At 42.3% G+C, this 25,000-nt stretch overlaps 2 protein-coding genes across 4 annotated transcripts in view; one reads left to right on the top strand and one right to left on the bottom strand.

Moving 5' to 3' along the window:
• The window catches only part of Syt14 (Synaptotagmin 14), a 48,034-nt gene extending 30,749 nt beyond the window's left edge, over positions 1–17,285 (top strand). Inside the window, exons 3-11 of one of the 3 annotated variants that reach the window (XM_069332490.1) lie at positions 503–748; positions 916–1,175; positions 1,909–2,070; positions 2,693–2,801; positions 3,111–3,268; positions 4,627–4,787; positions 10,500–10,580; positions 14,205–14,346; positions 15,458–17,285. In XM_069332490.1, coding sequence (XP_069188591.1) covers positions 503–748; positions 916–1,175; positions 1,909–2,070; positions 2,693–2,801; positions 3,111–3,268; positions 4,627–4,787; positions 10,500–10,580; positions 14,205–14,346; positions 15,458–15,655 — 1,517 coding nt within the window. In that variant the 3' untranslated portion in view covers positions 15,656–17,285. Of the gene's footprint in view, positions 1–502; positions 749–915; positions 1,176–1,908; positions 2,071–2,692; positions 2,802–3,110; positions 3,269–4,626; positions 4,788–10,499; positions 10,581–14,186; positions 14,347–15,457 lie in introns of all 3 variants that reach the window. The other 2 variants (XM_069332489.1, XM_069332491.1) reach the window with 2 other exon arrangements.
• The window catches only part of LOC123762560 (whirlin), a 261,198-nt gene that overhangs the window by 223,107 nt on the left and 13,091 nt on the right, over positions 1–25,000 (bottom strand). The gene's annotated exons all lie outside the window — the stretch shown is intronic.

Here is a 25,000-nt window from a genome sequence, read left to right as displayed (position 1 = left end):
AAGGGAGTTCCAGTAAGCAGTAATGTGCTACGAAAATAAACTTATTAGTAAACAATTATCCTTAGTATAGGAAGTGATAAACTGGACTCTGTTATAAGTCTAACAATGTGGAGATATTTCCTGGTGTCACCTGTTGGAACATCAAACAGGCACTACGGGCTCACCATAGCCCGTGTTACTTGGAACGTTTTGTTCCAGGTAGCGAATCTTTAACAACATGTTGGAACATGTCGTAGGAAGAATTTGGCAAATATTGCGTATTATAAATCATGATAATGATTAATTTTACAAGTTAGTAATTTTAGTAACTACTTATGGTTAATACAAAATGTTGTATAAAAATACAAGAGATGTATGAAACTGTTGGTTATTTCCAACATAACTTCCCCCCCCCCCCATAGCTCGTGTCTTCTCGCAGGTGACGGGCTCACCATAGCCCGTGCTGCTTGGAACTTTTTGTTCCAGGTAGCGAATCTTAAACAACAACAACAACTTCTTGCAGGTGCAGCCTACAACTACGGAGATGGGGAGAGTTCCAGCGACAGCGAGGAGGAGGCCTCCACCCGGCTCTCCACTTCTAAAAGCTTCCCGTCAGCGCTACGAGACAACCACCACAACCACGCCAACCACCACAACCACACCCCTGCCTACCACTCCTACAACCAATATGGCCACCACAACTACCACCAGCTTGGCCCTTCGAGATCCCCTTCCCAGTACTTGACACCCGAAGATGGCGCGCCCCCAGGTGAGAGATTAGGGCCGGGCGAAGGGAGGAGGGAGGGAGGGGCAGGTGAGAGATGGTAGTAGTAGTATTAACGGTAGTATTAGAGGCAGTATGAGGGAGAGTATGAGGGACAGTATGAGGGAGAGTATGAGGGGCCAGCGTGACACCTCTACACCCCCCCACCACAGGTCGAGGAGACGGGTGCAGCAAGTGCGACGCCAACACCGACCTCATCTCCCTTGCCGAGAAAGGCCGCGCGGGCGTGGGCGGCGAGGAGGAGCCCGTGGGCGTGGGCGTGGGCGTGTCGTCGTCGTCAGCCTCGTCTTCCGGGTCGACGACTAGCGGCGACGACGACCTGCTGACCCACCGAGCGCTCCGCCACCGCGATCCACGCGCGTACCGGCAGATGTCACCCAGCCGCTCACCCTACGGCGGTACCCACCACCAGGTGAGTACCCTACGACGGTACCCACCACCAGGTGAGTACCCTACGGCGGTACCCACCACCAGGTGAGCACCCTACGACGGTACCCACCACCAGGTGAGTACCCTCCGACGGTACCCACCACCAGGTGAGTACCCTACGACGGTACCCACCACCAGGTGAGTACCCTACGACGGTACCCACCACCAGGCGAGTTGGTTGTCTGTTAAATAAGTCAAAAACTGCACTTAGTATAACAGAGTCAGTAGTTAAGGTGTTGCTGGGCTGGAGGAGGAGTCGCAAGTCACAGTAACAAGTGTTAGGTTCGCTCCTGAGACAAAGATTTTTCCAAAGATTTTTACCATAGATTTATTTCTGTTTTCGTTTTGTATATGATTACGAGGACACTTTTGCAAATGTTAGGTGAGCACAGTGTTGTGGTGGTGTGGGTGACCACAGTGGTGTGATGGTGTGGGTGATCACAGTGTTGTGGTGGTGTGGGTGATCACAGTGTTGTGGTGGTGTGGGTGACCACAGTGGTGTGATGGTGTGGGTGATCACAGTGTTGTGGTGGTGTGGGTGATCACAGTGTTGTGGTGGTGTGGGTGAGCACAGTGTTGTGGTGGTGTGGGTGAGCACAGTGTTGTGGTGGTGTGGGTGAGCACAGTGTTGTGGTGGTGTGGGTGAGCACAGTGTTGTGGTGGTGTGGGTGAGCACAGTGTTGTGGTGGTGTGGGTGACCGGAGAGTGTGTTTCAGGAGTGCGGTGAAGACGGGACGGTGGGGGAGGTGCTGCTGGTGAGGTGCGGCACCATTGAGGCGGGGTTCGCCTACGACCTCCCCACCAAGACGCTCACCGTTCACATCCTCCAGGCCAAGGATGTCCCTAGCAAGGAGCGGGGAGGAGCTGCTAATACCCAGGTGGGTATACACACACACACACACACACACACACACACACACACACACACACACACACACACACACACACACACACACACACACACACACACACAGGTCTCGTAGCCTGGTGGATAGCGCGCAGGACTCGTAATTCTGTGGCGCGGGTTCGATTCCCGCACGAGGCAGAAACAAATGGGCAAAGTTTCTTTCACCCTAAGTGCCCCTGTTACCTAGCAGTAAATAGGTACCTGGGAGTTAGTCAGCTGTCACGGGCTGCTTCCTGGGGTGTGTGGTGTGGAAAAAAAAAAAAAAAAAAAAAAGTAGTAGTTAGTAAACAGTTGATTGACAGTTGAGAGGCGGGCCGAAAGAGCAAAGCTCAACCCCCGCAAAAACACAACTAGTAAACACACACACACACGCAAGCTCATGCCATACATTATCTACATTTACTCAAACTTCACATATTTGTAAGCGTATGCTAACCTTATTTGTCCGCAAGCGGTGCACGGACTTGTTATACGAGTCATTTTTCGTCGAACTTCGTAAATGAATTCTTTGGATCATTTTCGAGAGTAAACCTTCTCCTTGTAGCACTTGCCCGATACGCACCACACCCTCACCTCGCTCCTTGACTCCCCAGGTGAGAGTGCTGCTGCTTCCTGCCCGCAAGCAGAAGCACAAGACGCGCATCAGGCCCGGAGAAAACCCGCAGTTCAACGAAGCCTTTGTGTTCACCAAGATCAATCCAGGTTAGTTAAAGAAGAGTCAGGTAGCAGGAAAGTCGTCTCTATGGCAGAGTCGGGTTAGACTCTGAGCGCTTAGATTCATTATACGTCAAATGATGACATTTTCTAAATTGACGGGATGAGAGTGAGAACTTTCAGCGATGGCCTTGAGATTATTTTAGATAGGCTAGGCGTCATCTTAGACCAGCATCGCAGCACCTAGGACAATATGACTGCATCATCTTAGACCTATATGAGAGCATCCTAGAGTGAGAATATCTTAAAACAGTATGGAGCATCTCACCTGATGGTCCACCTTGCGTCTGGTTACAGAGGAGGTGCAGCAGCTGGGGGTGCGGCTGCGGCTGTACGGGTGTGAGCGCATGCGGCGGGAGAAGATGGTCGGGGAGGTGATAGTGCCCTTCGCCTCCATCAACCTTACCCTCGGCAACACCTTCTGGCTCACACTCGAGCCCAGGGCCAACCTCGCGGTAAGCAACACTACCTACATGTATATTACCTACATATTTATGTACACAATGACATCACAATCACCTCTTGGGGCGACGCTGGACGCAGGTTCGAGCCCCAGAGTTCTCTGCTCCAGGGATTTTCAGCACAATTCGGGTACTTACTGTACCCGAAATGTAAGCATGTTACCTCAGAATACATAAAGAAGTGTACTCCATCTCCATGAGGCCTGGTCGAGGACCGGGCCGCCGGGGACGCTAAGCCCCGGAATCCTCATCGCAGAGTATCTCTCGGTGTATATGCAATGAATTTACTTTAGAGGTAAACTAAACTACACTTGCTAATTGATCCATAAGCTATTTATTAACCCTCCAGCGGAAGATAGGCCTCAAGCCCAGGCCAAATCAAAATTCTGTAGCGCAGTGGTCTAGGGGCGTATCCAAACATCCCTGATCACTGCAGTATAACTGTTCAGAGGCGAGGTGAGGTGTGCTCTTGAGAAAGTCCTCCACATTCTTCAGAGACGCGAGGAACAGTAGTGATTATATTGTGTGCTGATATAGTATACAGTGATATAGTATATAGTATAACACTGTATAGTGACAACAGTGTACAGTGACACCACTGTACAGTGTCAACAGTGTACGGTGACACCACTGTACAGTGACAACACTGTACAGTGACACCAGTGTACAGTGACAACAGTGTACAGTGACAACAGTGTACAGTGACACCACTGTACAGTGACAACACTGTACAGTGACACCACTGTACAGTGACAACACTGTACAGTGACACCACTGTACAGTGACAACAGTGTACAGTGACAACAGTGTACAGTGACACCAGTGTACAGTGACAACACTGTACAGTGACACCAGTGTACAGTGACAACAGTGTACAGTGACAACAGTGTACAGTGACAACACTGTACAGTAACAACACTGTACAGTGACAACACTGGACAGTGACAACACTGTACAGTGACACCACTGTACAGTGACAACACTATACAGTGACAACACTGTACAGTGACAACACTGGACAGTGACAACACTGTACAGTGACACCACTGTCCAGTGACACCACTGTACAGTGACAACACTATACAGTAACAACACTGTACAGTGACAACACTGGACAGTGACAACACTGGACAGTGACACCACTGTACAGTGACAACACTATACAGTAACAACACTGTACAGTGACAACACTGTACAGTGACAACACTGTACAGTGACAACACTGTACAGTGACACCAGTGTACAGTGACAACACTGTACAGTGACAACAGTGTACGGTGACAACAGTGTACGGTGACAACAGTGTACAGTGATAAAGGAGTATGGTGTAATACGTGTGCCCGTGCCCCCAGCGCGCTGAGAGTCGGACGGAGGTGTGCAGTTTGACACGCAGCGACTCCACGGGTTCCAACCACTCGGCCCACAGCGGCGTGCCGGAGCTGCTGGTGGGCCTGACCTACAATGGCACCACTGGTAGGCTGGCGGTCGAGGTCATCAAGGGGTCACACTTCAGGTGAGAGGTCATCCAGTATAAGCTTCTACACCCCGTTGGTAGTTCAGACTGTCTTGCTGTGTCTTAATATAAAACTTGTCACTTTTCTAACCCCCAAACACTTGGGCTGGACGGTAGAGTGACGGTCTCGCTTCATGCAGGTCGGCGTTCAATCCCCCCGACCGTCCAAGTAATTGGGCACCATTCCTTTCCCCCCGTCCATTCCCAAATCCTTATCCTGACCCCTTCCAAAGTGCTATATAGTTTCCCCCTGATAATTCCCTCTCTCCCCCCTGTTACGGAACTTTTTAACTTGATACGAATTTATACCATAGCAATGAGGTTACTTTTGTGTCAATAAATGTTTTCGTTTAAACTGGGTGACAAATTCTCGTCTCATCTGTCACCTGTGTGTAGTGTTCCTTGTACTTCAGTCCTGTTTACATTGTGTCATATGTACCGGTATGTGTGAAAAGATAAACGTATAGCGCTGTGAGGTCTTTTACGACTACGTCGTTTAGGAGCTAAAGACACGGTTGTTTAGTCATGTTTAATGTTCAGGCACGTGTCGTAGAGGCCAGGTCAAGTCTGTATAATGTTCATCGCGTTTCCATAATTCCGGGAGAATTATATATTATATATATATATATATATATATATATATATATATATATATATATATATATATATATATATATATATATATATATATATATATATATATATATATATATATATATATATATGTCGTACCTAGTAGCCAGAACGCACTTCTCAGCCTACTATTCAAGGCCCGATTTGCCTAATAAGCCAAGTTTTCATGAATTAATATATTTTCTCTAATTTCTTTCTTATGAAATGATAAAGCTACCCGTTTCATTATGTATGAGGTCAATTTTTTTTTATTGGAGTTAAAATTAACGTTGATATATGACCGAACCTAACCAACCCTACCTAACCTAACCTAACCTATCTCTATAGGTTAGGTTAGGTTAGGTGGCAGAAAAAGTTAGGTTAGGTTAGGTTAGGTAGGTTAGGTTGTAAAAAAACTATTAATTCATGAAAACTTGGCTTATTAGGCAAATCGGGCCTTGCATAGTAGGCTGAGAAGTGCGTTCTGGCTACTAGGTACGACATATATATATATATATATATATATATATGCAGAATAACCACATATGAAAAATAGAAACTGCTTAACGCGTTTTCGGCTAATTCGCCTTCATCAGAGCAAAGTAGAATCATGAATCGCCTTCAAACCATGATGAAGGCGAATTAGCCGAAAACGCGTTAAGCAGTTTCTATTTTTCATATGTGGTTATTCTGCATACTTGGATCAGTGTTTTTGTGATCATTGTTGCATATATATATATATATATATATATATATATATATATATATATATATATATATATATATATATATATATATATATATATATATATATGTCGTACCTAGTAGCCAGAACGTCGTACTCGGTCTACTATGCAAGGCCCGATTTGCCTAATAAGCCAAGTTTTCCTGAATTAATATATTTTCTCAAATTTTTTTCTTATGAAATGATAAAGCTACCAATTTCCTTATGTATGCGGTCAATTTTTTTTTCATTGGAGTTAAAATTATCGTAGATATTTGACCGAACCTAACCAACCCTACCTAACCTAACCTAACCTATCTTTATAGGTTAGGTTAGGTTAGGTAGCTGAAAAAGTTAGGTTAGGTTAGGTTAGGTAGTCGAAAAACAATTAATTCATGAAAACTTGGCTTATTAGGCAAATTGGGCCTTGCATAGTAGGCTGAGAAGTGCGTTCTGGCTACTGCAGAATTCGGCTCAAAAATCACGCTCAGGAATCAAGTTTCCAACATTTCAGATATTTTCAAAACTGCAGGGGGGTTTGGGCAAAATATGACCCATCGCCGTTTTCAGTAATTGGCATATTTTCGGTATAAAAATTCGTAATTTGAAAATGAAAATAGGTGCAGAGAGTCAGAATTCGGCTCAAAAATCACGCTCAAGAGTCAAATTTCGGTCATTTCAGATATTTTGAAAACTGCAGGGGGGTTTGGGCAAAATATGACCCATCGCCGTTTTCAGTAATTGGCATATTTTCGGTGTAAAAAGTCGTAATTTGAAAATGAAAATAGGTGCAGAGAGTCAGAATTCGGCTCAAAAATCACGGTCAGGAGTCAAATTTCCGACATTTCAGATATTTTGAAAACCGCAGGGGGGTTTGGGCAAAATATGACCCATCGCCGTTTTCAGTAATTGGCATATTTTCGGTGTAAAAAGTCGTAATTTGAAAATGAAAATAGGTGCAGAGAGTCAGATACAGGGTTGCCAGATTGGGCTACAAGTAGCGAATTGGGCTACTTTTGAGAGCCCCACGCTCCCAAGTTTTTAATTTCGCTACTTGCGACTTTTTGGGCTAGTTTAAACGCAAGTTGGGCTACTTTGGGCTATTAATATTAAGAAACTCAATGATGATTATTTATGCTTTAATAATATAATCTGTACAAATCACAGCCGAGTCCAACAGCCTGATTGACTAGACCACTTCCGCAGGAGCGCCCTGGTCAGAGACCGGCCCCCGGGAACGTTGATCCTAGGAACCTTTGAAAGAAAAAGTAACCGCAAGGCAAAGTAATCCTCCCCAGGGGCAATAGATTTCCTAACCTTAATTGTTAATAATAGTTCATCCCAAAAGCTACACCTGGTTCCACAGATCTTCATTAAGGGGAGAAAGTTATCTAGAAATTTACAGATTGATAAATGATGGGAAAGATCCCTTACAGTTAATACCTTTGTCAGGAAGACGATGGTTGACAAGGAGCGGTAGTGTAAAGCGGCCGTTTGATCAGTGGGGTTCTCTAACAACTCATTACCAAATAGCTTTTTCCTCTTGTGATAAATATGTTGCAAGGCAACTATTTTCAATGTACGCTGATCCCTCCAATAAGCTATATTTCACGTCTCAAACCAATCTTGAAGAAAATGTAACTTGTTGCTCGTCATTTGAACCACTCATGTCAATGCTTAAATATGAGTCTGCAATATACAAGAACGAGGTTGTGGATGCAGATCAAGATCTTGGTAATCTTCAACTGTAAAGACGTGGAAGGACTTCACACCCATTAAGCTTCGAACAGTAAATATTGGTAAGTTATCCTATTATCATATTGGTTAAATATATATATGCAGAGATAATGTTAATAAAACAATTAAAATCGTTTAATGTACTCTATATATCATAATAGATTACTTTGAAACCCGTATCAGTCACTAAACAAAAAATTGGGCTACTCTTATTACAAATTCGCTACTTTTAGACCGTCAGCTCGCTACTTTTAGCAATTTGAATCTGGCAACCCTGCTACTAGGTACGACACACACACACACATATATATATATATATATATATATATATATATATATATATATATATATATATATATATATATATATATATATCTTGAGCGTCTACTCATTAGGTTCTTGGATATGCAAAGACGTCACGACGTGGAGTAGCAGGCGACGTCATAATATTTTGCATTCTTCTTCTTGGTGAATAGGGACGGAATGTAAGACTCGTAAATGGAAACAAAGACTGGAGACAGTGTAGATACCTGGGAGGTATGGCTGTATACACAGGTGTAGGTGCGTGTCAGAGATATACACCAGCAGGCGGACGCCTCCGGGTATACATGCCCGGAGACCTGTATACAGCCTCCTGACCTGTATAGTCCTGGACAATTCTCAAAAGTCCAAAAATCGTGTATTCATAACCCACCTGTCAAAAAAAGAACAGGTGGTTGACAGAAGGGGACACAAACAAGCAGGTGTATAAGCAGATATACAAACAAGCCTATTACTGTCAGTATCAACACACCACCTGTCTCCATACAGTGAGGCGGATGCAAGGAGAGAGAGATTGAGGCCACCCAAGTGAGCAGGTTCGAATCCAACTCAAAGCTCCCACGGATTTTCTCCTTTGATACATTAACGTCAGTGTGATTTCAGTGTGCACAGCTCCTCCAGTTTAGACACAGCGCGTCTGACATGGTCTCATAGCCTGTTGCACTCCTCCAGTGAGGCGCAAGGCAGCCCTCTGTTGGTTCAGTTTATATCTGTCACGTGTAAAGAAAACGGGAGACAATGGGAAGTGAGTCTCCTTCAGGAGGTGATGAGTGACACTGTTGTTTGTTGTTGTTGTTGTTGTTCTTCTGATGTGTAACGTCTACGACGGTTTGAGACCATTGCAGTCTTAAATTCCTAGGATCCCACAACATGACAATCTCTGATCACGACAATCCAAGACCACGACAATCTAAGACCACGACAATCTAAGACCACGACAATCTAAGACCACGACAATCTAAGACCACGACAATCTAAGACCACGACAATCTAAGACCACGACAATCTAAGACCACGACAATCTAAGACCACGACAATCTAAGACCACGACAATCTAAGACCACGACAATCTAAGACCACGACAATCTAAGACCACGACAATGTCAAGCCTCAACAGTGCTCACTCCCAATCACATTATTTTAACCACTTAAAAGAATGCAGCATAGTTTAGTATGTAAAAGATATTCTTAGGACAACACAGTGTTGGGAAGCCGTGAGCAACACTCCTACCCACTTCACCCCTTCACCATAATGGTGAGTGTGTATACTCTGCAGCAGAACCAGTCTTTCTTGCTCTGAATGCAGCATTTTGCAGCATGAAAGATAGTATTAATTGATTTCAGCATACTTGTAGATAGGCAAGTATTGTTATATAGAATATTAATGTAAGCATCACCTTTTGTTGGGAAAGGAAGTGATAGGATATGGTTTTAAGTTAAAGCAACTTCAAGCAACAGGTGATCCTATGTACTTAGGGTCTCGTTGCTTCAAGCAACAGGTGATCCTATGTACTTAGGGTCTCGTTGCTTCAAGCAACAGGTGATCCTATGTACTTAGGGGTCTCGTTGCTTCAAGCAACAGGTGATCCTATGTACTTAGGGGTCTCGTTGCTTCAAGCAACAGGTGACCCTATGTACTTAGGGTCTCGTTGCTTCAAGCAACAGGTGATCCTATGTACTTAGGGTCTCGTTGCTTCAAGCAACAGGTGACCCTATGTACTTAGGGTCTCGTTGCTTCAAGCAACAGGTGACCCTATGTACTTAGGGTCTCGTTGCTTCAAGCAACAGGTGATCCTATGTACTTAGGGTCTCGTTGCTTCAAGCAACAGGTGACCCTATGTACTTAGGGTCTCGTTGCTTCAAGCAACAGGTGATCCTATGTACTTAGGGTCTCGTTGCTTCAAGCAACAGGTGACCCTATGTACTTAGGGTCTCGTTGCTTCAAGCAACAGGTGACCCTATGTACTTAGGGTCTCGTTGCTTCAAGCAACAGGTGATCCTATGTACTTAGGGTCTCGTTGCTTCAAGCAACAGGTGATCCTATGTACTTAGGGTCTCGTTGCTTCAAGCAACAGGTGATCCTATGTACTTAGGGGTCTCGTTGCTTCAAGCAACAGGTGATCCTATGTACTTAGGGTCTCGTTGCTTCAAGCAACAGGTGATCCTATGTACTTAGGGTCTCGTTGCTTCAAGCAACAGGTGATCCTATGTACTTAGGGGTCTCGTTGCTTCAAGCAACAGGTGATCCTAAGTGGGTAGGATCGCCGTGTGGGCCTGCAAGGGCCCAGCTGACGTGCCCAACACTCCGTGTGTTGCAGTAATGAGGTGGAGAGTGTGTTGCCGCCGATGCTGTGGCGAGTGTTGCCTCGAGACATTCGTCGAGTGGGACCCATCATCAGGTTCACTACCCATCCCTCTTTTTCTCCTCCCCCCCATCTTTATTATCACTCAGGATGGGTTTGTTCTTAACCTTGCCTATTGTTGAGATTGTCCCCCATTTTGATAAAGTGTTTCGTGTTAAGATTGTCCCCCATTTTGATAAAGTGTTTCGTGTTAAGATTGTCCCCCATTTTGATAAAGTGTTTCGTGTTAAGATTGTCCCCCATTTTTGATAAAGTGTTTCGTGTTAAGATTGTCCCCCATTTTGATAAAGTGTTTCGTGTTAAGATTGCCCCCCATTTTGATAAAGTGTTTCGTGTTAAGATTGTCCCCACATTTTGATAAAGTGTTTCGTGTTAAGATTGCCCCTATTTAAACAGTGTCCCTTGTTGAGAGTGGCCCATTTTAGGAACGCGTCACATGATGGGATTGCCCTATTTTAATTTTGTGTTTGTTTACTGTGGTTCAATGTTATATGTTAGCTTTGTGTGTGTATAAAAGGCTCCTTCCATTACAGTCCCATGTTAAGATAGCTCCTTTGTTACACCCCTTTCAGGTGAGTGAGGGGAGTTAGCAACCCAACCATACTAACATACACATTCACCTCACTGTTTACATTAGCAATCAACCAATCACTTGCGACCAATACATGTTTGGTAGCTGAGATGACACCTGCTGAACATTTTCCATTTTATATTATAAATGTAAATCAAAAATTATTTTTGTAGAATCTCCATTAAATTAGATTGATAAGATTGCAATCAATGCAACTTGAAGAGGAAGTGATAGTGAGGACAAGAGGCGATCTATACCAACACCTTCCTACTCTAAGACACTGGTCTAGACGCTGTGATCTAGAGGTGTAACCTCTATGCTCTAGAAATATTAGTGTGGATGAGGCCCGCAGAAAGTGTGTCTCATCCTACTAGCTAGATTGAAACACTTCCTTCATCTCTTCGCCATCATGATAACCAGAAGGCGATATGAAAGTCTCCAGTGTTGAGGCGCTCCTCACCTCATTACTTCATCTTAATGATACTTACATGATCTTATTTTAATTGATGTTGGCAATAAGACACATGAGGCCATGGAGAGCAGGAGACAGCTGGCACAGTCTAGGTCTATTACTTCCAAAGGCTAAGATTTATGATGCAGGCAGATGATAACAGGGTTTAGTCAGCAACTGTGGAAGGTTCATCTCTCATGACAACTGGTACAGCCATATTATCCATAACAGGATATGGATAACGTTATCCATATCAGGATATGGATAACGTGGGCTGGCCTGGTGGATGGCACGGGTCGCGGGAGCTACACAGTATACTTGGTAATCGGAAATCAAACATATTTTGTATGTAGTGACAGACAATTCACATGTTAACTGAGAAAACACGTTAAAGAAATGTATGTATCCCGAACGATCTGTTAACTGTATTCGTCTAAGTCTTGAAATCCAGCGCAGTTTAGCGCCCTGACAGGTTATCTTGAGGTTATCTTGAGATGATTTCGGGGCTTTTAGTGTCCCCGCGGCCCGGTCCTCGATCAGGCTTCCACTCCCAGGAAGCAGCCCCGTGACAGCTGACTAACACCCAGGTACCTATTTTACTGCTAGGTAACAGGGGCATAGAGTGAAAGAAACTCTGCCCATTGTTTCTCGCCGGCGCCTGGGATTGAACCCAGGTCCACAGGATCACGCGACCAGCGTGCTGTCCGCTCAGCCACCGGCTCCCTTTACAAGCTGACAGTTACCGTTTATTAAGCAAATGCAGCACCAGCAATCTGGGGCATTTTCTATAGCGAGAAAAATGTTCCTTATCTACTTTACATATATTAAAATTCATGAAACATGTATTACTCAATAAAGCAATACAAATCTTATTACATATCATTATGTCTACTTTATCTACTACTTATTTTGAGTAGATGAAGAAGTAGGGTTCTAGGGTGCGTGACCTGGCCTCGAACCCAGGCCAGGACACAACCACTCCTCCCTCCCTGCCTTGCATGATCTCGTTAACTATAATTTAATTGTGTTTTGACCTTGGTATGTTTATCATTACTTCTGTATGTTTTACCACTATGTTTAATTGTGTTGAACGTAGCTTGTGTTACATTTAATAACATATGTAACATTGCATGCCATTCCTCTCCACCTTTTTAGGTATATATGAACACACACACACACACACACACACACACACACACACACACACACACACACACACACACACACACACACACACACACACACACACACATATATATATATATATATATATATATATATATATATATATATATGTCGTACCTAGTAGCCAGAACGCACTTCTCAGCCTACTATGCAAGGCCCGATTTGCCTAATAAGCCAAATTTTCCTGAATTAATATACATTCTCTGATTTTTTTTCTTAAGAAATGATAAAGCTAACCATTTCATTATGTATGAGGTAAACAAAAATTTATTGGAGTTAAAATTGACGTAGATATATGACCGAACCTAACCAACCCAACCTAACCTAACCTAACCTATCTCTATAGGTTATGTTGGGTTAGGTAGCCGAAAAAGTTAGGTTAGGTTAGGTTAGGTAGGTTAGGTAGTCGAAAAAACATTAATTCATGAAAACTTGGCTTATTAGGCAAATCGGGCCTTGCATAGTAGGCTGAGAAGTGCGTTCTGGCTACTAGGTACGACATATATATATATATATATATATATATATATATATATATATATATATATATATATATATATATATATATATATATATATATATATATATATATATATATATATATAACTCACACCTCAGAAGTGACTCGAACCCATACTGCCAGAAGCACTGCAACTAATGTACAGGATCCCTTAACCACTCGACCAACAGCCGTTTGAATACTTAGATGCTTAGTTATAATGTCGTCTATTAAGGCTTTAGATGTAAGGAGACGAAGCTTAGGACGGTACAGCCACACACAGCCCTCTACTGGTGGGATAGTATGGGATGACAGACTCACAAAGTCCTCTACTGGTGGGATAGTATGGGACGACAGACTCACACAGTCCTCTAATGGTGGGATTGATTCTCTCCATAACATCGTGATGTAGTGTATTGACCGATCTAAATACCTCTTATCAATGTTGCTATTGATCCTCTTTGATTGCATTCAATCTAAAAGGCAATCTAAAAAAAAAAAGTTAATTATTAATTAACTTAATTATAGTATCATGCCACACAGCTTGATAAGGTCGACTCTCTCACCTACACACCAGCTTAGGAAATACGAATGATAACAGCTGCGTGGCAGATGCTAACAGGTACAATATCATGCATTAAACAGCTGTATGTGTGTGTGTTTTTTCGTTCCCTCATCCGTGTCTGACCCTTACTGACGGAGCTCAGCTGCTCCAAGTTGTTATTGATGCTGCACTCTCCATAGTACTCCCATTAATGCTGTACTCCCATTAATGCTGTACTCCCATTAATGCTGTACTATCCATAATAGTGTGTTCCTCTCCACAATAAAGGAAATATAGCCTCCCTCCCTCCCTCCCTCCCTCCCCCAGTGAGTCTAGCTTATTGGAAAGCATTTCGTTTGTATTGTAGTAATTACATATGCGGTCATTTACAGGAACGGTGATGATTTCAGGAGCATGGTAAACACCCGAGCCCCGGACACCTACGTCAAGTTGGTGCTCATGTCCTCAAGCGGCCAGGAGATCGCCCACAGCAAGACCTCGGTCCGTCGGGGCCAACCTAATCCACTCTTTAAAGAAACCTTCATGTTTCAGGTTAGGGGGAGTAGCTGTTAAGAACATTTAGGAGCTCTTATCTTGTCATGATCAGCGGAAGGCACAAAGCCATTACGACTATATAGCGATTGGAAGGGATATGAGGAGAGGGATTCAAGGATACGATAGAGGACGGAGAAAGGGAATAGTGCTCAACCTCCTGGTCGGTCGGGGATTGAACGCCGACCTGTAAGAAGCGAGAGGAAAGCGTCTCTTTGTGTACAGGATACATTGTCGAGCCACGAGCTCTGGACTTTCTCTCTTAAGAAGTTTGGTTAGGTTAGGTCTGGGTGGACCGCATTACATTGTATTAGGTTAGATTACAATTAGTTAGTTTAAGATGGCTATATATTCTAACTATGCATCTCCAAGACACAGAAATATGGTGAAGAAACTTGTGTGGAAAACACAGACCAGAAACCTCAGTTTGTTATAAAATATTGATATTGAGAACTGTGTAGTTGGTAGTCGATGCAATGTTGCAGCGAATCAACGATACGTTTGACTTAACGTGAGTGGCAGCTGTGAGCAAGAGTGTAAATAGTTTATCACAAAGAACTTTTATGTAAACAAAATTATTTGCAAACATTATGTTAATAACATAATATTACAGTACATTAATGTTGAGCTAATTTGGGTTGACTGATGTTAATGTAATAACTAGTATCTATGCTTCAGTATATGTGAGACATGATAACGAATACCTCAGAAACTGTCTCACTCTAGCATTTTATCAGTAACATCAAAGAATAGAGTGAATGGTGTGTGTGTGGTGCTCACTCAGTCAGGTTCAGTACCTTAGGGTGTGGCCAGTAATCAGATGGGCAACACTGTGCAAAGTCGCCCTTCAGTGGTTCAAACTACAGTCTCGAGTATTTCTGAAACATTCACATACAATGACATGGAGGAAAAAAATGCATATATTTGAGACGGATTTGATGAGAAGTGATTGTTTAAAAGTTTTATATAACATGACGATCGGTATTATCGCGTAGAATGCTGTTAACAGTTTCTGTAGTTAAGTTAGTTTTAGTTTAGTTCATTTCTGTAGTTTCAAGACGAAATTGTGCTTGTTGCTCTGGTTAAAACTGATTCCAAATGCGTATTTCAGGTGGCATTGTTCCAGCTTCCGGACGTGACCCTGATGGTGTCTGTGTACACCAAGAGGAGCATGAAGAGGAAGGACATGATTGGCTGGTTCGCTCTTGGTCTCAACAGCTCTGGAGAAGAAGAGTTGGCTCACTGGAACCAAATGCGAGACTCTAAAGGGGAACAAGTTTGTCGGTGGCACGTCCTTCTCGAGTCATAGGTCGACCAAAGACATTCCTCCTTGTCGCCAGATTAGTACATGTGCTCTGGACCAGACATCATTGTAATCCAAGTTTTCTTTCCTCAGAATATTATCAAGAATTTCTAAGTCTTGCCTTTATTTCGCAATATTCTCAGTGTGGGGGGGGGGAGGGGGGAGATGGTGGATTTGTGTACTACGTCACCTCTCATCTTCTAGTTTGAGGTCCACCTTTTGTTTCAGATATACCTTGAGGGTTTCCCCCCAACATTCTTAGTCACATTTGAGTCTCAGGTCCTCCTCGTCAGGAGTCGTGGGTCGTGCTTGAACAAAGGGGTCGCTAGTGTTCTGCTGGAGATGCACCTTGAGCTCTTATTAATCCAGTATTTCAGATTGTCACACAGACAACTTCTGTCTCACAAGCTCATAATATAATGTATAGGAAGTTGCTGGTTTATGTTCATTTGGAAAACAAATTGTGTAATGGGGCTATTTTTTCCAGTATCAGAGAAGTCTTGGATAACAGAATAGCCTTCTCTACTAGTAATTAAATTCTTGTTAAATGTAGCCCTCCTACTCCTGAAATTATAAATAATACTTTACAGTGTAAAAGTTTTAATCTGTGATTGTTTCAGAGTATATATAGATATATATATATATGCATATTATATTGAACGAGACTGATTAGAAATTATAAAGGTGGAGCTGGTCTCCTTGGATATATCGTCCCTCAACTGTACCTAATGATGTTATAAGTTCATATATCTAGCCTATATAGCCCTAGAACCCCCCTAGCCCTGAAGCCCTACCCCTAACATCACAACGAGTTTTGAAGAACCCAACATGGGTTCTGTTGGGGTTATTCTGAGAGTCTTCTTGGGCCACAGCTCTTGAAGCAGTGTACTGCTTCAGCAGTGATTTCAGCATTCGCCCTTGGAAGTATTTTTTCCTTGAAAGCCTTTGTATAGCGCCATGTTAAGCTGGTTATGAAAGGAGAGAAAGCCACCTTATCCAATTAAGTGAAGCAGGATTTTATCCCTTAAGTTCTTTTCGTACTTTATCATGTTTCTCCCCCATTCTTGATTTGTTTTATACATATGGCTGAATGCTTTTCTATCGACAAATCCCGAGCGAACCAGCACTGCATATCATAATTAGGTTATTAACACGGGCTGTATCTAGTCTGTAAGCGGCATAATACGCACCATAGCTGCCGCGTTTGTCTGTCGTGTTCACAGTGTTCACAGTGTTCACAGTGGCTCAGTGGACCAGACGTGACTTTTATAGAGCTGCACACTAATGCTTTGTCTTTTTTAAAACCTGTACCTCAGCAGCTGAGGTGAGACACAGCTGAGGTGAGACACAGCTGAAACTGTCTTCACAAACTTCATGCATCTCGCAGTTTGAAAGGAGCTGAAGTACATGGGTAGTAGCCATATAGGGCAGAATCACCCTCCAGTGCAAGCACTTGACACTGTATTGTTGTGATTGGTGAGTGGTTGTTGGTGGTGGGTGATTGGTGGTGGGTGGTTGGTGGTTGTTGGTGGGTGGTTGTTGGTGGTAGGTGGTTGTTGGTTGGAGGTTGTTGGTTGTTGATGGGTGGTTGTTGGTGGGTGGTTGTTGGTGGGTGGTTGTTGGTGGGTGGTTGTTGGTGGGTGGTTGTTGGTGAGTGGTTGTTGGTGGGTGGTTGTTGGTGGGTGGTTGTTGGTGGGTGGTTGTTGGTGGGTGGTTGTTGGTGGGTGGTTGTTGGTGGGTGGTTGTTGGTGGGTGGTTGTTGGTGGGTGGTTGTTGGTGGGTGGTTGTTGGTGGGTGGTTGTTGGTGGGTGGTTGGTGGTGGGTGGTTGGTGGTGGTGGGTGGTTGGTGAGTGGTTGTTGGTGGGTGGTTGTTGGTGGGTGGTTGGTGGTGGGTGGTTGGTGGTGGTGGGTGGTTGGTGAGTGGTTGTTGGTGGGTGGTTGTTGGGTTGTTGGTGAGTGGTTGTTGGTGGGTGGTTGTTGGGTTGTTGGTGAGTGGTTGTTGGGTTGTTGGTGAGTGGTTGTTGGTGGGTGGTTGTTGGGTTGTTGGTGAGTGGTTGTTGGTGGTGGGTGGTAGTTGGTGGTGGGTGGTTGGTGTTGAAGGGGGGGGGGGGGGATCAGCAACCAGCTAAGGTTGACTCCTATCATAGAGATTGAGATCTGCTACAAAACATTACTCTACCTGGCTACCGTTCCCATGTGCACAAACGTCTCCGTCACGACCAATCAACTGTCCATATTTACAGGAGATTGAAGTTTTGTTCCGTTACTAGTTTGCTGCCTTTGTTTACATTTGTTTCCCCCTACGTTGATTATTGTTTTATAAACAATAAACTTGGACCTACCTTGAGGTTACCTTGAGGTGCTTCCGGGGCTTAGCATCCCCGCGGCCCGGTCGTCGACCAGGCCTCCTATATGAATATCATAAATGGTAAATAACCACCATATTTTGATCACAACATTGTTATATTGTTCTCTGCGTTAATATAATTGTTAAAAGAGAACGTGGAGAACAAATAATCGATCTTCAGGACGTATTCCTACACTAAAACATTGTGTTCTTCATTTGCAGCTGTTTGTTCTTCAGCTTGACAGGTGAATAAAGGTGTTATGTGTTCTCTCTGTTCTTGTCTGCAAATGTGTAATTCAACATGTTAATTATGCAACATGGTGATTGTGTGACACGGTAATTATGTGAGCTGCAGAACTCATCTGTATAACGACTGTAGTTTGAAGTAACTCTGAGGGGTTTTCTGTTTCTTCACTTTTATTACCTTTTTTTCCCCGTATTACTTTTATTTTGCATGAATTTGTTTTATTTTCATTTTGCAGCAAGCATGCAGAACACATGTTTAACACGGCAGGTAACCTAGCATGCTAGACACATGTTTAACACGGCAGGTAACCTAGCATGCTAGACACATGTTTAACACGGCAGGTAACCTAGCATGCTAGACACATGTTTAACACGGCAGGTAACCTAGCATGCAGAACACATGTTTAACACGGCAGGTAACCTAGCATGCTAGACACATGTTTAACACGGCAGGTAACCTAGCATGCTAGACACATGTTTAACACGGCAGGTAACCTAGCATGCTAGACACATGTTTAACACGGCAGGTAACCTAGCATGCTAGACACATGTTTAACACGGCAGGTAACCTAGCATGCTAGACACATGTTTAACACGGCAGGTAACCTAGCATGCTAGACACATGTTTAACACGGCAGGTAACCTAGCATGCTAGACACATGTTTAACACGGCAGGTAACCTAGCATGCAGAACACATGTTTAACACGGCAGGTAACCTAGCATGCTAGACACATGTTTAACACGGCAGGTAACCTAGCATGCTAGACACATGTTTAACACGGCAGGTAACCTAGCATGCAGAACACATGTTTAACACGGCAGGTAACCTAGCATGCTAGACACATGTTTAACACGGCAGGTAACCTAGCATGCTAGACACATGTTTAACACGGCAGGTAACCTAGCATGCAGAACACATGTTTAACACGGCAGGTAACCTAGCATGCTAGACACATGTTTAACACGGCAGGTAACCTAGCATGCTAGACACATGTTTAACACGGCAGGTAACCTAGCATGCTAGACACATGTTTAACACGGCAGGTAACCTAGCATGCTAGACACATGTTTAACACGGCAGGTAACCTAGCATGCAGAACACATGTTTAACACGGCAGGTAACCTAGCATGCTAGACACATGTTTAACACGGCAGGTAACCTAGCATGCTAGACACATGTTTAACACGGCAGGTAACCTAGCATGCAGAACACATGTTTAACACGGCAGGTAACCTAGCATGCTAGACACATGTTTAACACGGCAGGTAACCTAGCATGCTAGACACATGTTTAACACGGCAGGTAACCTAGCATGCAGAACACATGTTTAACACGGCAGGTAACCTAGCATGCTAGACACATGTTTAACACGGCAGGTAACCTAGCATGCTAGACACATGTTTAACACGGCAGGTAACCTAGCATGCAGGACACATGTTTAACACGGCAGGTAACCTAGCATGCTAGACACATGTTTAACACGGCAGGTAACCTAGCATGCTTCTTGAGGTTATCTTGAGATGATTTCGGGGCTTTTTTAGTGTCCCCGCGGCCCGGTCCTCGACCAGGCCTCCACCCCCAGGAAGCAGCCCGTGACAGCTGACTAACACCCAGGTACCTATTTTACTGCTAAAAACAGGGGCATAGGGTGAAAGAAACTCTGCCCATTGTTTCTCGCCGGCGCCTGGGATCGAACCCAGGACCACAGGATCACAAATCCAGCGTGCTGTCCGCTCGGCCGACCGGCTCCCTAACACAGCACAGTATAGACACAGCATGTGTCTATGCTAGACACATGTTTAACACAGCAGGTAAACTAACATGCTTCACACATGTTTAACACAGCAGGTAACCTAGCATGCTAGACACATGTTTAACACGGCAGGTAACCTAGCATGCAGGACACATGTATAAACACAGCAGTGACCCTCAATTTTGAACGGAAAATTTGTGCATTCACGACGGTGGTTCGGAGAGTATTGTATTGCAGCAGTTTGGAAATGATGTAGCCATTATGACACGGACACCCCCAGCGTCCTCCCGCCTCGGAGAGTTCCAGATTTAGTGATCAGGTTAAACAATATTTTACTGCGTGTCTCAATGGCTCTTTTGGCAATATTACAGGTAAATATTAGCAACTTCTGGGAAGCACCTAGGAGAGTTTTTACATTTGAGTGGGTTATATATATATATATATATATATATATATATATATATATATATATATATATATATATATATATATATATATATATATATAAAACAATGCGTTAGTCATGGCGTGGAGGGCGGACTGTGGTGCTCAGCTCTTGTCATTAGTATTTGTTGAAAACAAATTTCTTAGCATTTTTCTTAATTTGAAGGATGTAAAACAGATTTAAGCCGATATAAAACAAACTGTTTAAACCTCTGTAATGATCCGTGTGATGCTTATCGAGTCACTCATTTGCTCTACAAATTACGAAATTTCATTGTCTTTAAAAGCGTAATGTCGCCGCTGAAGTTTGTAATTGGTGCGTAAATACGCTTGCTAAACCGTTCTCACTCACCAACTCTACTTATAATTCACATAAAAAATATTGAAACTTTACATGTCTATGACTGTATCATTCAACTCTCCAATATAAAGATCTCTTTCTATTATTATTATTATTGGATATAATAAAGTCATTTACTTTTCGGGGAAAGTATAGTATCCAAATTTTGAAAATCCAAAGTCCAAAAATCATTTTGAATCTTAAGGGATTCAAACAAAAAAATATCTTAATTTTGTCTCAAATCAGAGAAAATCCCCCAAACACCCCAAAACCTTCGTCGTGTTGCGTCTTGTTTGTCTCTGTGACCCGGAACCCTGTCTGTCGGTCATATTAAACATTGATCAGTACCTGGATGGGTGATCGTACAGCCTTGCAATGAGGGAAGGAGGGAGGAACCTCACCAAGCCTAAGATAAGAGGCTTTCTCTCCTTACACTTCTGTATCAGCATGACGGCTTCTCCTAAAAACAATGGGCATTCAAAGATGAATGTAGTAGTCCCAGTAACGCCAAATTTCACCTTACTGGAATACTAAACACAGGTCAAATTGTCAGCATAACTGAAAGATCGTCTAGCTGGGTTGAACTCGTTCTCTTACAAATTAAGTCGCTTTTCGCTCGTATGCGCAACGGCCAAATATTGGCCTGATTCGTTTAGTGTTGGACTTAAGGCCTATCAACCTATGGAGAGTTATTAAGGCCACCACAATGGCTTACTGACCAACCAGCAAGTAACGTCCTGAACACAGCCCAGGACTAAAGTAAACTCTCACTGTATATACACCGAGAAGCGGGGTATACCTCCCGGTGTATAGCGGAGTATACCTCCCGATGTATATATCCCTTGTTGGTCTCATCAACATTTGTGATATGACAAAGCAGCGTGTGAAGGTCATGTCCCTTACTGACAGACGTGAGCGTAACAGATCATTTTGAGCAGAAGAGTATACCTGGTGCCAAGTTCCTGAGGAGCGAAGAGGGGGATATACCGCAAGACGGTGTCAAACGTGTTACGATCGTGTCAAGGTGCCTTGACACACATCGTGTCAAGGCAGACGCGCGAGCACTTATTTGGTAAGCAAATTTATACTCTGAATGTCCTTTGAAAATCTATTGGTCTTAGCAGTCATCCGCCTCGTGAAAATTGGGTACAGTACGTATAAAAGACCTTGAGACGTTGTTTTCTAGATTTTGATTTTGAAACCAAAATCTAGCAAGATTTTGGTTTATGCACTACTGTATATTCACCATTTCCATCCTATACTCTATATTGCACCATTTCAGGCCTATACTATACGTGCCCAGTCTATACTGTAAATGAAGTGTGTGGCTATTACTTGCATGACTGGATACAGTCACCTAACTGAACCTAGAGACAAACACCAATGTTTGGACGCAACAATAAACTTGTAACACACTAAGACGAAACACAGTGTGTGTGAGTTTTGGAGATGCCAATTTGTGGTTTTGAAATGCTGCTCGAAGAGACGGATTTGGGTTAAAAAAAAAAAAAAAAACAGAACGCTCCAAAAAAAAACCCTCAAGGATTGAAGACATACTCTAGTTGAAATATCCTGTTAATGATACAAGAGATATATAGAAATAGGAAACAAATGTCACAACTAATTAGAAACTAAAAAATATTTAAGATTGAAAATACCAAATAGCGGCGAGCATAAATATGATATACTATAATGTTATATGCAGGAACATTATAGGCTGGAGACTGAGAGAGAGAGAGAGAGAGAGAGAGAGAGAGAGAGAGAGAGAGAGAGAGAGAGAGAGAGAGAGAGAGAGAGAGAGAGAGAGAGAGAGAGAGAGTTAGATAGTTGAGGTTCAGAGTATCAAGAGAAGCACACACCTTTCCTCCCTCCTACAGCCTAGGGCGGGAAAATTCAAAAATATATATCTTCTGTGCTTGAAACTTTCAACGTACACAGTTTCCAGTGTTACATTTATTTTTGTACTGACATTTCCAGTAAGTCTGTACATATATAAACCTCTTGTCGTTTCACAGCATATTTAAGAAGTATGGTGTTGGCAGCTTTAGTCATCACACACTTATTCTCTATAATATATATATATATATATATATATATATATATATATATATATATATATATATATATATATATATATATATATATATATATATATATATATTTATTAATGTGTGTGTGTGTACATTGTGTATATACATAACGAATTTTGTTTATATTCTCTCCCTCGCTCCCATTGCCAGTACGCTTATTGGATGCCTAAGAACTGTGTTGGTTATCATTCTCAAGAACCCTTAGTAACCCCACAGGACGCTCACAGCCCTGTGCACCTGGCTATAGTTATAAGAGTATGGTGGTGTTGGGAGGGGTAAATGGCAGCAAGGTAACAAAAGTGTCAAAAAGCCTTATTGTGATGGTTGTTTAAAAGTGTAGTGTGCTACTGGTCGTGACATTCATTTAGTCATTCACTATTCTGTAACCCCCCCATATATATAAGTGCATAAGTTTATAACCAGGTATTTATAGTCAATGTATAAATCTCAGTATATATTGTGTTTCCCCCCCATCAAACACGAGACTTAGGATCCTGTATTGTTAGTTTCACCTCCGTCAACTTCTCTTAAATATGCCATTCATCACTAGAGGAAGAGGTTTCTTATGTATAGTTTCTTTGATAACGAAAGAATCCAGACGACAAATCCTGAAAGCAATACCATATATTGCATTACCTAATGCCAGGGTTGTCATATATATATATATATATATATATATATATATATATATATATATATATATATATATGAGTCTGAGTCTGGTGTTGACAAAGGCTTTAACAAGCCGAAACGTTCACCTCATTTCATATTTCTCTGTGGATTTTCCGCATATATATATATATATATATATATATATATATATATATATATATATATATATATATATATATATATATATATATATATATATATATATATATACCATTGTAGACGCTAGTTGGTGTGATATAAAATTAGCTTGCTAGCAACATTCAATGCAAATACTTGTAACGAGGGTTGGCGTATTCGTGTTGGGAGTGACCGTACTGTGATGTTCCCTCTCCTGCTCTGGCATCAGGACCTCGCTACCAATAGTTTGATGGAACAGTCGTGTGGCCTGGAGGGAAGAACTTAATGATGTTTTGATATATTTGGGGTGGAAGGGGGGAGGGGGGGGGGGAATTTGAGAAGTGTGATGGATGCTTAGACAAGTTTCTGGGATATTTTAAAATAAGTAGTTTTATATACGTATTATATATGTGTATTACGAGTGCACAGTATAACTTATTTTTAGAGTTTTCTAGTTCGATGTAATTTGAATGTGAATTATTTAATATTATTTTGATTGTTTTGCAGTTGGCTTTGCTTTGAAAATGTTTTATTTAATATTTTTAACTTTCCTCATCTTATCGAAACTACAACTCCTATTCCTTTTTAAATTATGCAACTCGCATAAATAAATAAATAAATAAATAAATAAATTATAGGAATCATCTTCGTAAAGACGACAGATTTGATTTCAAATGACAATACATAATCAAAGCAAACAGGGCCAGAAGCTATTGGAAACCACTCAAATGTTTTAATATATTTTCTTGGTCGAGTTGTGACGAGATGCGGAACATCGTAAAATGCTATAGTGCCTAGTTTATAAAAGCTTTACATTAAGCGTGAACCTCATTACTGTAAACCTGTCTGGCTTAGTGCAGTAAACCTGTCTTGATTTATTGCAGTAAACTTGCCTGCGTTACTGAACTAAACTTGTTATAACAGTAACCGTGTCTGATTTATTGAAGTAAATGTGTCTTCTTTATTACGGTAAACTCGTCTGCTTTCATGCAGTAAACTTGCCTGCTTTAATGCAGTAAACTAGTCTGCTTTACCTGCAGCTTTGCATTACACCGAAGGAATGTACATTTTGTTGTTGTCCTCCTCAGTGTAATGACGTGTTTGGAAATCTTCACGCTCTCAGATCTTTGTTTACAAAACAAAGCGTCGTTTTCCTCGTGCTTGATGATAAGTGGAATGACACCTAATGCGTGTGTTGTCATTTCATCTATATTTTTATAAATGTCTTGATATTATCGCTCTGGATACTTGGGTGGTAACTATATCCTGTGTGTGTTCTTGTTGTTACTTAAGCCTTAGTCTGTTATAATTAGTTGGTTGGGAGTACATATATATATATA

This window comes from Procambarus clarkii, chromosome 27, assembly GCF_040958095.1.
Source record: "Procambarus clarkii isolate CNS0578487 chromosome 27, FALCON_Pclarkii_2.0, whole genome shotgun sequence".
Taxonomy (NCBI): Eukaryota; Metazoa; Arthropoda; class Malacostraca; order Decapoda; family Cambaridae; genus Procambarus; species Procambarus clarkii.
The sequence above is the reverse complement of the archived record's forward strand: the minus strand, read 5'-3'. Positions and strand labels throughout refer to the sequence as shown.